General features: G+C 28.8%; 2 protein-coding genes across 2 annotated transcripts; both read right to left on the bottom strand.

Moving 5' to 3' along the window:
* Nucleotides 1-1,864: 1,864 nt before the first annotated feature.
* On the bottom strand, nucleotides 1,865-2,275 carry LOC135926654 (uncharacterized). Its single transcript, XM_065462582.1, has one exon. It carries the CDS (start codon nucleotides 2,273-2,275, stop codon nucleotides 1,865-1,867), a length of 411 nt encoding a protein of 136 aa, XP_065318654.1.
* Nucleotides 2,276-10,958: 8,683 nt separating this feature from the next.
* On the bottom strand, nucleotides 10,959-11,662 carry LOC135926403 (golgin subfamily A member 7-like). Its single transcript, XM_065462268.1, has 4 exons — nucleotides 11,474-11,662; nucleotides 11,282-11,434; nucleotides 11,131-11,232; nucleotides 10,959-11,088 (listed from the first exon to the last, which is right to left on the bottom strand). The coding sequence occupies exons 1-4, from the start codon at nucleotides 11,579-11,581 to the stop codon at nucleotides 11,041-11,043; spliced, it is 411 nt and encodes a 136-aa protein (XP_065318340.1). The 5' UTR covers nucleotides 11,582-11,662; the 3' UTR covers nucleotides 10,959-11,040.
* Between the last annotated feature and the right edge of the window lie 397 nt (nucleotides 11,663-12,059).

The following is a 12,059-nucleotide window of genomic DNA, read 5'->3' on the forward strand; positions in this document are numbered from 1 at the left end:
TACATTACATTTTAACTCTTATTTATGACTAACAACTGGTAACCTCAATGAACACCAACTTTTCTCATTACGAACATGAAAGAATTAAAACCAATACCCTTGCATTTTATATCAATATATCTTACTGCCCTCGTGTAATAATAAATAAACCAAAACAAAATGTTACCAACAGTTCACATACATTTTAATTCCCCTTTATGCTTTATCTTTTCATAAATATCTTTTACCGCTGCTCTAAGGTGAGTCTAAACCTTCGGGTTGAACTCCCATTTTTATTATTATTTTTTTTTTTACATTATACCTATCTAAATTCTACTTTTCATTCCCTCCAAACTACCCTCTAAATCGGACATGATCATTATGGCGCATCACCGTGCCGCCCATTTCCAACTGAATCAAACTCAACTTCGAGCCTTTATTTTCACTGACAATGCCCTTGACTTTTCTGCCCCTCCCATCAAACAGGCGGGTCCATACCTTTTCCCCAACACCGAATTTAAATTTCATGTCTTCCAGAACTACATTTCCTTTGTCCTTTATTTTTAAAAAATCCAACGGCAAACTAGTCCTCCGACGAAGGAACAATTCCGTAGGACTCATTCCCTCCCGATTTCGCGAGTTAAGATAATACAACTGAGCTAAGTACGCTCCATCCTTATAATTTACTGATTTCCTTAGCCAATTCTTAACGACGGCTACCATTCTCTCAGCCTGCCCATTCGAGCTGGGATGATAAGGCGGCGTCAAAATATGCCGAGTCTGTGACTCCACACAAAACTGCTTGAATTCATCGCTCACGAATGCTGGTCCCCCGTCAGAAACAATGGTATCTGGCAAACCGAATCTGGCATACAATTCCCGTAATTTCCTAATCACTATTCTGGTGGTATGCCCATTAACCTCGGTGTATTCCACCCATTTTGAATACTAATCAACCAATAGAAAATACGCCCTTTTATCCAGATCAAAGAAATATATGTGAAGACGCTCCCAAGGTTTCTTTGCCCGGGGCCAAACCTGACCTACCTCCTTACGGAGCATAGCTGCACAAGTATTACAAGGAACGCATTTCATTGTAATTTTTTCGATATCCTTGCCCATACCTGGCCACCAAACATACTCCCTCGCCCAAGATTTCATCCTTTCCCTACCTTGATGTCCCGCATGTAATAAATTCAAAATTTTGCCACGTAATTTATAAGGAATTACTGCTCTATTTGCCCTCATTACACAATCATCAACAATTGACAATTCCCTTTCAATCTTTTTAAAATTTTTACCATTATTTTCCCACGGTTTTTTCCCCGTTAAATATAATTTTATTTGACTCAGCTCTTTATCTTTTAAAGTACTGACTTTAAGTTCTTCCCAGTTGGTAGGACCTCCTCGGAGCATATGCGAAAGCGAACACACCAATGCTTTCTCATTGTCCCGAACCTTATCATTATTCCCTTAGTCATTTCCTTCATTTAATCCTAATCGGGACAAAATATCAGGCAAACAATTCTCTTTACCCCGACGATAGGATCTCCACGTTAGAGCTGTCCACCAACAACAACCAACGTTGTAACCGGAGAGACATCATTAACTCCCGATTGTTCTTCCGGAATAAGTGAATTAACGGTTTGTGATCAGTAAAAATTACAAATCTTTTACCAATCAAATACTCACGGCATTTTGTCAAACCAAAAATCACTGCCAGGGCCTCCTGTTCAATCACAGAATACCTGGTCTACACCTCCCGAAAAACACGCGAGAAAAACAACACGGGTCTCTCCAAGCTCTCTATTATCTGTAATAACGCCCCACCAACTCCCTTATTTGAAGCATCCACCGCCAAAACAATTTCCAATTCATTATCAAATCACACCAAAACCGGCTCCTTTCCAATTTTTTCCTTTAAAATTTCAAAAGCAATTTGCTGTACATCCTTCCACTCAAAATGAATTCCTTTTTTCAATAAATCATATAACGGCGCCGCGACCTTTGCAAAATCTTCCACAAACCTATGGTAATAATTGACCATACCCAAAAAAGACTGCAACTCGGCCTTATTGTCGGGCCGTTTCATGTTCGATATATTTCTCAAATTTTTATCCAAAGGTTTTACCTCAATTCCATTAATTCGATGACCCAAATATTCAACTTCCATTACCCCCAGAACACTTTTCTCCTTACTGGCTCTCAAGCCTTTGTCACAAATTCTCCTAAACACTTCCTCCAAACGTTGATTATGCTGCTCCGGCGTCACGCCGGTAATTAACACATCATCCATATAATAAAACACTCCTTACAATCCTTAAAAAACTGACGCCATGGTCCGTTGAAAAATCGGCGCCGATACACTCAACTCAAACGGTAATCTACAAAAAGCAAATAACCCCTTTAACGTCGTTATCGTCAATAATTTACGAATTTTTTCCTTGAATGGTAACTGTGAATACGCTGAAGAAAAATCAACCTTTGAAAAATATTTAGCCCCCTTTAACTGAGCCAAAATCTCTTCAATCCGAGGCAACGGATATTTTACCTCCACTACCCATCGATTTACCGTGACCCTGAAATCAGCGCAGAGCCTCAATTTACCATTTGATTTTTTAACCGGAACCAAAGGAGTAGCCCAATCACTATATTCCACAGGAATGATGATACCATCCTTAACCCAATGATCTAACTCCTCGTCAATTTCCTTTTCCCATTCAAAAGGAACCATTCTACAAGTCAAAAAAATCGGCGAAAAACCCTCTCTAAGTTGAACATCCACCTGATAATCATTTAAGCATCCCGATTTTTCTTCAAAAATTATACCATATTGTCTAACTAAAATGGGAATAGCACTGTTCACGGTATTCCATTCATTTATTCCCCCGGCCATAATTTGCTTCTCATTTATCTCATCATCAAAATCCGACTTACTCGATTTCTTTATCATCTACTCCGAAATTTCACAAATTTTATTACCGGTATTATCCAAATTTACATTCTCTTCAACATCAGTTATTACACTACCATTAATATTAAAAATATTCCAATAATTATTAGGAGGACCAAGCTTGGTAATCCAATCCCAACCCATAATAGTCTCAACATTTTCCTTTACTACCCATAAATCAAGGAAAAACATAGTATCGTTAAGCTGCACCCCCAATTTATTTTTTCCTAAAAACCACCATTTCAGACCCATCAAATTGTCTGACACACATGGACTCTTTCTCAAGTGTTTCTCCAGGCCAATACTTATAAAAATTTTTGCTAGACATAATCGAAATGCTAGCCCCCGTATCAAATAACATATCTATATCCTTATTGCCAATCTTCAAATTAACCTTCGGACACAAACATTGTCCATTTAAGATCTCCGTCACTAAAATATCATACACTTTAGTAGGAGGATCAATGCTTATTCCACCTGAAATAACCATTTTATTAGAATTAATATTATCTCCTAAATTAAACTCGGAATTTAGATATTTTTTACTGACAATCATATTTCTTTTCACAAGATTTTTGGGACATTTTTCCCACCGAAAACTCCTGACATCCCTTCTATTCAAATATCGGACAATATTCACAGGATATTGTTCCCATTTGAAACCATTAATATTTTTTTTATGAGAATTAAGGGAAAAAACACTCCCTTTCATTTTATCATTACCATTATCAAGTTTTCCATTATCATATTAACAATTTTCTCGATACCTCGGTCTCCCGACCCCTATATGATTAACTCTGCCATCATATAGTCACCGCGAATTTTGAGGTATTTCATTGCATCGCATGGCCACATGACCCGGCCTACGACATTTAAAACATATTTGAGATTCATTCACCCGAACAACTTTTACACTGGCATTTACAACCTCAGATTTCTTTAACAAAAATCCATCTTTAAACCTCGCTCGGGTACCACGCCGGTATCCCTTTTATGTCCTCTCCATTCACACCGATTGCAAATGATCATTTCCACAAATCTTTTATTTCCCGACAATTCCTTATTTTCCTCGTAATCATTAAATTTTCTATTAATATTTTTATCACCCACCTGACTCTTAACCGGATTTTTGCTTTCCCTTATCAACGCATTGATGGATTTCTTTTATTTCCAGGAGGATCCTAACTGACCTCTCCCCAACATTTCCAGCCTTGATTTCTTCTAAAACATCTTTTAGATTACTTTCCAAATCTGCTATTTTCTTCCCATAAATATCCAATATTAAATTAAAATACGTTTCCGCCATTTTTTTTTATAAATATCTGACACCGCAATGTCCTTCTTCCAACTGCAATACATGCCTGCCAGTACCGCAGTACCCCTTTTTATCAAATATTTCGCCATAATGACCAATATATAAATTATTACCAATATCCCAATTACCATGCCCTGCTTAATTAAATCCAATTCATCAAAATTTTTATACAAAACTTTAAGACCCAAATTCTTATATAATGAAATCTTAGCAGCCACACTATAATCATCATGATACCTAAAAAAATGAACCATTTGGTCATGAATCTTTTAATCAATACTAATACTCAATTACAAATACTCTAAATATTTGTAGAAAATATTAATACAGCACCTTAAATAAAAACTCCACTAGCAAAATCGTATAATGGTTAATACAAATGCGCAGTCACAAAAAAATTCAAGAAAATTATATAATTAAAAAAATTTTTTTCACCTTCTAAACCGAATAACTCCTAGGCAACGATCTGGTCACGGCACCACTAAAACAAAACCAAAATAATAGAAACCGTACTAAAACAAAACCAGAAAAGTAGAAACCGTGAACAATATAAAGAAAAAAATAACTAAATTGGCCAAGATCCACAAATAAAAGATATACTTACTAAAAATTCACACTCTAAATAACCTGGCAATTTTTATTATACAAAAATAGTTTTTCAAATCTTTTATTCAAAAACATAATAATCATTTTCCTACAAAAAAAATAATGAATCATAAATATATCTATTTCTTTTTTTATAAAGAAAATATCTCTATTTTTAAAAGCTAATTATCAATGATTGACATGTATATATAAAAAAAACAATATACAACATTTACGACAGTATTTCTCACGTTTCCTATTATAATAATTCATTTTATTCAAATTACTAATCAATTTAAAGATATTTTATTTCATATAAATGACAATAAAAAATTTCCAACACTCCAGCTCGTTAAAATTTATTTTACAAATGATAATTGTCTTTTTTTATTAAATATATTCAAATTTTTTCAACCACTACAAGTGTTAAAAATTTTATTATTATAAATATATGATTTCTCGATTTTTATGTGATTAATTCGCAATTCATATAGTCAACTACAAACCACTCTTGAATACAATTCATAGCAATATGACCCATTTCCACATTTGAAGCACATTCGAGTACTATCCATATATATTACACTTAGATCTGAAATAATTGGATTTTTTTATGTTACTACCGGATTTATCAATATTGGTGGTCTCTTTGGAAAATAATTTTTAAAATTTACTTCTTTCACCATGCAATTTCTTTTTATATGACCTAAAAAGCCGCATCGATGACAAACCATATCATTTTTATCACTTATTTTTGCATGAGCGTTACGCGAAAAACAATTTTTTTTTTCTCTATGACCTTTTCGGCCACAAATATCACAATTTTCAATAAAATTATTATTTTTATTTCTAATAGTATATATTTCTTTAGAAAGGTTCTTCAACTTTTATTTAATTTCTCTGATCTCACATAATTAAATATTCATTTTCACTTTGTTCAACATTATTAGTGACACTATTACTTTTTATAATCTTCACAGGTTTATCAACCACAACCTCAGATTTTTGCTTTTCTAATTTCACTCGCAAGTGAATTTAAATTAACATTTATATCTTTCGATATACATACACTTTCGGAAAAATTAGATACCCTGTATCTAAACCTTTCATTAGATTATTCCCGCTGGAATCATCTATTTTCTCACTACTTGAATTTTTAAGCTCAAGTAAAATCAAGTTCAAACTATTTTTTATATATTCAGAAAAATCTAAAGACTTGGCAGATGCTATAGAAATTACAAGCAGAAAATTTGGATCATCTAACTTACTCATTTTATTTACAAAATATTTCTTCTTAATTTTCTTAACTAATTGTTGAACAAAAATTAATGATATATACAGTAGTGATCTGTATCGGGCCTAATTTTATAAACTCGACCCGGCCCGAATTTATTTAAATATAGAAATTAATTTTTATAATCACTCAAAATAAAAGACATATGTTATATGGCATCTGATTTCTATAAATAAATTCAAATATTTTTATTTTACATAAAAAATTCATTATAAAATTGATAAGTTTAGATAAATTTTAAAAAAATTCTAAGGCCCGACCCTACCCGGCCCAAATTTAAGCCCACCCCGAAGCCCGTTCTGGCCGGGCCGGTCCTACTTCTGCAGATCTTTAATATATAGTATAAAAAAAAAATTAAAGCTGTAACCACACTCTTGGTCACATCCAATTTATTAAACTTCGAATTAAAAACTTTATAAATAATATTCTTATAAATATGCATTTTATTAAAAGTAAGACTCCTACGAAAACTAGTGAAATAATAAATCATATTTTTGTTACAAAAATTCTACCAAAATTTTAATTATTTTAAAAATTAATTATCTTCAAAAATTTGCGTAGTGTATAAAAAAAAATTTTTTTTTAAAATTAACATTACAATATATATTTTTTTTTATAAATTTTTGTTATTTAAGCAATACGATTATTTTTTGACTCGCATCCATATTTATGTATTTCAAAAATTATTTTTCACAGTAATATCGTATGTTGTATATATATTTTTTATTATATTGATATTTTAATAATCTTTTAAAGGTATAATAAATGTGTGTGATTTGCGTCACTTAATAACGCAAACAAAGATTTTATATAATATATATCAGGAGAAAATTCTAAAAGTTGTATCTAAATATGCTTGGTTTCTATTCAAAAATATATATAAATTAAAACGACAACTTTAAGATGTTTAGTAATTGACAATGTTTAATATATTTATTCTAATTTTAAAAATAAATTATATATAGAATATATCTATATATAAGGTGTGCAAAAGACAGATAAAATCCAATATGGCATTGGTTGGATTGGATGCCAAGGATGCAATATATGGATTCATTTTAAATATAAAAAAATATAATTACTAGATTTTAGATCATATATAACATAAAATTTTATAATAATCGGATATTTTTTTTAAAAAAAATATAAACATTTCAAAATACACCATTAATTAAATTTTTACATTGATTAATCAAAAACAAAGTTTAGGATTTAATCCTAAAACCGAAATAAAGCTTCAAGTATTTTATATTGTATAAACTATTTTTAAAATTTGCTCTAGCTATTTTAGCATATAATAATTGCCTATTAGTGTATCTTTGTTTAAAATAATTTCTATATATTAACATGTATAACTATGTTTTATTAGAAATATGAGAATAATTGGTAATGTTTCACAAAGTAACTCGTAACAAAACTATTATATAACCGGATGTTTAAAATAAAAGTTTGTATTTAAAATCTTTGTAAATAGAAGGCTTTTTTTAAAAGGTTAGTAATACTATCAAGCATATTGCAATTTTTTCCTAATTTGCTAATTATAGATTAAAAAAATATCTTCCATTTTTTAAATATATTTGATTACTGGAATTACGCGTTCGCTTCTAATCTATCATATATAATCCCCCTAAACCACAAAGTTGACTTGAATCGAACTCAGAACTATCGGAATGACAAGACAGGTTTATACCATCTAGACCAGAGACCTGCAGAGGTACCATTTGCACGGCCCGGCCCGGTTTTAAATTTTTTAGGCCAAGCCCGGCCCGGATATTTAAAAAAAAAATTTTACGGCCCGGCCCGGATTTAAAAATTTAAGGCCCGGCCCGGATATTTTTCAAAAAAAAAATTTCAGGCCCGGCTCGGAATTTTTTAAAATTATATTCGACCTGGTATATACAAAAATTCACCTATGAGGTATTTTACCATATTTTTCAGCGAGTATTATTGCTTATTATTTAAAAAATACATGTAAAAAGCGAATATTTTGAGAATATTATATTGAATTTATAAAAATTATAAAACTGTTATTTATAAAAATGGATATTTTGAGTATATACTATATTATATATTGCATTTATAAAAATAAAACTAATATTCATAAAAATGGTAATAATATTTTGAGCATATACTATATTTTATATTGCATTTAAAAAAAATAAAACTTATTTAATTTATAAAAATGGAAAATATTTTGAGAATATAATATATTGTATTTAATTTACTATTTAATTTATAAAATAAAAATATCGCTATTTAAAAAAATGCATGTATAATAAATAGTATTTTGAAAATATAATCTAATTGCACAATATTAATATAATTTATTTTATAATATAAATTTTTAACAAAAGAAGATAATTGTATTATATAATATTGTAAAAAAAAATAATGAAAAATGTTGGATTAAAAACTTTCATGACTCAAGGTAAATATAATAAATGCAATAAATATTTGACAGTTTGCAAAGTAAGTAAAAAACCAGCATGATTGACGAAACCCTATACTCAAGAAAGATATTAAAAATTCACAAATTATCATGAAGAAAGAGAAGCATATCTATCTTTTCAGGTTGAAGATTACTTCTTCCTTCTTCAAGAATTCTCCCAATAGTGGAAAAATTCCGCTCACAGTTTGCACTTAAAGCAGGAATTGCCAATTTTGCTAAAATTGGAAATTCGCTTTGATGAGCCGCCCACTACTCTAACAAATTATCCACCTTAAATGTTTTATCTATTATTTATGTAATTATAATATTCATCATCGGGTATTGACATATTACCAGAATTACCATGGCCCCATTCATAAAACGATTCAGTTTGTTTAACAGTCGTAATTTGACTGGTCGATGGTATTTCATTTACTTCCTGAGCCTCTTGTAATTTAATATAATCTTTTATATAGTTTTCCGTCATTTTGCGATCTGTCCCTGACTACATACGTAATTGCTTGAATTTGGGACAGAGAAAAAGAGAAATAAAATGATACTTGTGTAAAACAAATTTTTCAATTAAAAAATGCTTTATATTAAGTAAAATCAATTACAAACTTTAAGAAGTGATAATCCTTTATTTGATTGTTTTGGTAAAATATATTCTAAAAATTTAGATATGAATTATAAAAAAATATATTAATAATACTTGAATATTGGGGCTAATTTAAGATATTCCTTTATTTATTGTTTTGGTAAAATATGTTGTAAAAATTTAGATATGATTTATAAAAAAATATATTAATACTTTGAATAAATTTGCAGGAAATTAATAATTAGATCGATCTGTGGGTTGTTAGGTAGTGTTAACCATCACCCAATATTATATTAATCATAACTATAATATAATATAATCTTATAACCATTGACTCATAATGTAAAAATTTTTATAAAAAATATTAAGGCCCGGCCCGGTTAACAATCTTAAGCCCGGCCCGGCCCGGATATATTTAAAAAAATATTTTTTAGGCCTGGCCCGGATATGTTTAAAAAAAATTTTTTTAGGTCCGGCCCGGGTATATTTAAAAAATTTAAAATACGGCCCGGCCCTGCCCGGGCCGGGCTTAGGGCCGATTTTTAAAAATTAATATTATAAGAGGCAGTTTCAATACAAATAAAAAAAAAATTAAAAATTGATTTTATCACTGTATCTGGTATTAACTAACAATAATCTTTTAAGTTATTAATTAAGGGGGTATATTAATTAAAATATATTGTTAAAATTTTTAAATCAGCTTTCTTTGAGAAAATCGAGATAAAAATTGTTAAAAACAAAAATTATTATAGCTCCTCAAATTTTTCTGAAAATATGCTAGATATGTTCGGGATTCCCTTTATAATACGAGGGCTCGGATGGATTGATAGCAGGATTGGAAAAAATTAATTACAATGACACTAGATCCCATTTTGATAAGATAAATATGATTCTGCATAAACAGGTTATATTTACCGAGAACGAGTATTTTAGTGAAAAATAAAAAATGAATACTACCATTTTCTGAATCCCCTAGAAGAGCTTGAACATGAGTTTGCATTCATTTTTTTAAAAAATAATGTATATTTACGAAGAACACATAATTTAGTCAAAAAAAAAGAAAAATTGTTTCAAAAGTCCCATTAAGTTATAAAAAATTTATAAACTTAATATTAACATTTTCTAAATGAGCTATATATGATTCTGTTTTCATTTTTTTATAAATTCATGTAAAAAGATTATTTTTTAAAAATTTTATTATGTTACTATTTTTTTTTAAAAAACATTTTCTAAATCATCTTATGAAGCTAAACATGATTCTATATTTAAATTATTTAAATAACTTTTTTTTATAGGGAGTGTGTAGTTTCCAATGGCGATATTATAGTAATGCCCTAAATTAGTTTATTAATCATTATGATGTAAAAAAGAGAGTACACGCAAATAAAAGATTAAAGAATACCAAAATAAGGCATATTATTTTCAATAAATTCAATATCCAATTTTCATTCATCATTTCTATTTCTTTTTACAATTTTCATAAAATTACAAAAAAGTTTTAGCTTTCAAATTATATTTTAAAATACTTTTTCTTTTAAAATTATTTGATTTTTTTGAAATTACAAATAAATTTAATTTTGATTTTGTTATTTTTTATTATTAGTAAATTATATATAAAATAAAAAATATTATAAATTATATTTTTATATATAATGATAAATTGCATGAAAACAATGAAAATAACAGCCCAAGTAAATATATCAACCCCAATCCAATATTTAAAATTATCAATTGATATATTTACATAAACTTCAAATTGTATTCTTGATAAATTTTCAAAATTTACTTAATTCTAATATATTACTATTTTTAAAGGCAAATTATTTATTAACTAATTACAATGGCATATAAAATATATATCAAAATAAATCATATATAAGCAAATAGATCAAGCTGATAAATGTTGTGATGTTGGTTCATATATTGATATTTCTAACTATTTAAATTATAAAAGTATCAAAATTTTTGTTAAAATTACCACACGCAATCCTTTCTCTAAAGGGTCTGTTAAATATAAGCCTTTTGGAATGTATATACTTTCATTCTGCTCATGTATATATTTTCGTATTTTCTTTAAATACTTTTTAGGAAAGATAAAATTACATAATATACATTTTTGTATTTTATACCTTTTCACAGGTAGTGTCAATAAAAATATAAGATAAATATGCAGTCATACAACCCAAACACCCTTCAATAAATGTTCTAGGTCCGAATTTTTCTGCTTCTCTATACATTTCATTGAGTGTATTAATTGTATCTTCGAAATATTGTTTATCAATCTTTTATCAATATAAAACAATTTATAACTAATATATAACCTTTCCCTCTAACTCCGGTGGAAATTTATTTTTAAATTTGCATATCGTTCCCTCTTGGTAATCTCTTTGTATATAGATCTGTGTAATACTCAAAGGTGTATTGTCCATATCGAAAATGAATGTCTCATTTTGACATTATATTTACCGAAACAGAAATTCAGCTGATATAAAATTACTCAAAGCCTTTTATTGAAAATAAATTCGATTTGCACACATATTGCGAACGCTTTTATATAACATCCTTAGAAAGTAACATATAAAGTATACTTTATTTTTCCTATCAAAAAATATTTATATATTTTCATGAAAGGGGTTATTTATAATATATTTTAAAGCTCTTTTTATTTTTTAATAAATGGGAAATAGTAAATCAAGGGAAATGATAATTTAACGCCATATGCCTATCATTAAGAAAAAAACTTTTTTCATAGGCCATAACGAATCAATAGAATTTCACGAAGATATTAAAACGAACATATATTTAGATAAACATCTTGCCCACATTTTATTTACAATCAATTTTAAAGAAATAAATTTAAGTTCAGGATATAATTCTTTATGTTTTTATCATATAAACTAAATTTTA

Source organism: Gordionus sp. m RMFG-2023, chromosome 3 (assembly GCF_954871325.1).
Source record: "Gordionus sp. m RMFG-2023 chromosome 3, tfGorSpeb1-WG-v2, whole genome shotgun sequence".
Taxonomy (NCBI): domain Eukaryota; kingdom Metazoa; phylum Nematomorpha; class Gordioida; order Chordodea; family Parachordodidae; genus Gordionus; species Gordionus sp. m RMFG-2023.

Bases quoted from the DNA above. Each gene is read 5' to 3' on its own strand.
- LOC135926654 (XM_065462582.1), bottom strand. From the start codon at position 2,275: ATGGATGATGTGTTAATTACCGGCGTGACGCCGGAGCAGCATAATCAA.
- LOC135926403 (XM_065462268.1), bottom strand. From the start codon at position 11,581: ATGGACAATACACCTTTGAGTATTACACAGATCTATATACAAAGAGAT. The intron at 11,233-11,281 runs GTATAAAATACA...TTTCCTAAAAAG, and splicing joins TTGACACTACCTGTGAAAAG to TATTTAAAGAAAATACGAAA. The intron at 11,089-11,130 runs GTAATTTTAACA...TAATTTAAATAG, and splicing joins TAGAGAAAGGATTGCGTGTG to TTAGAAATATCAATATATGA.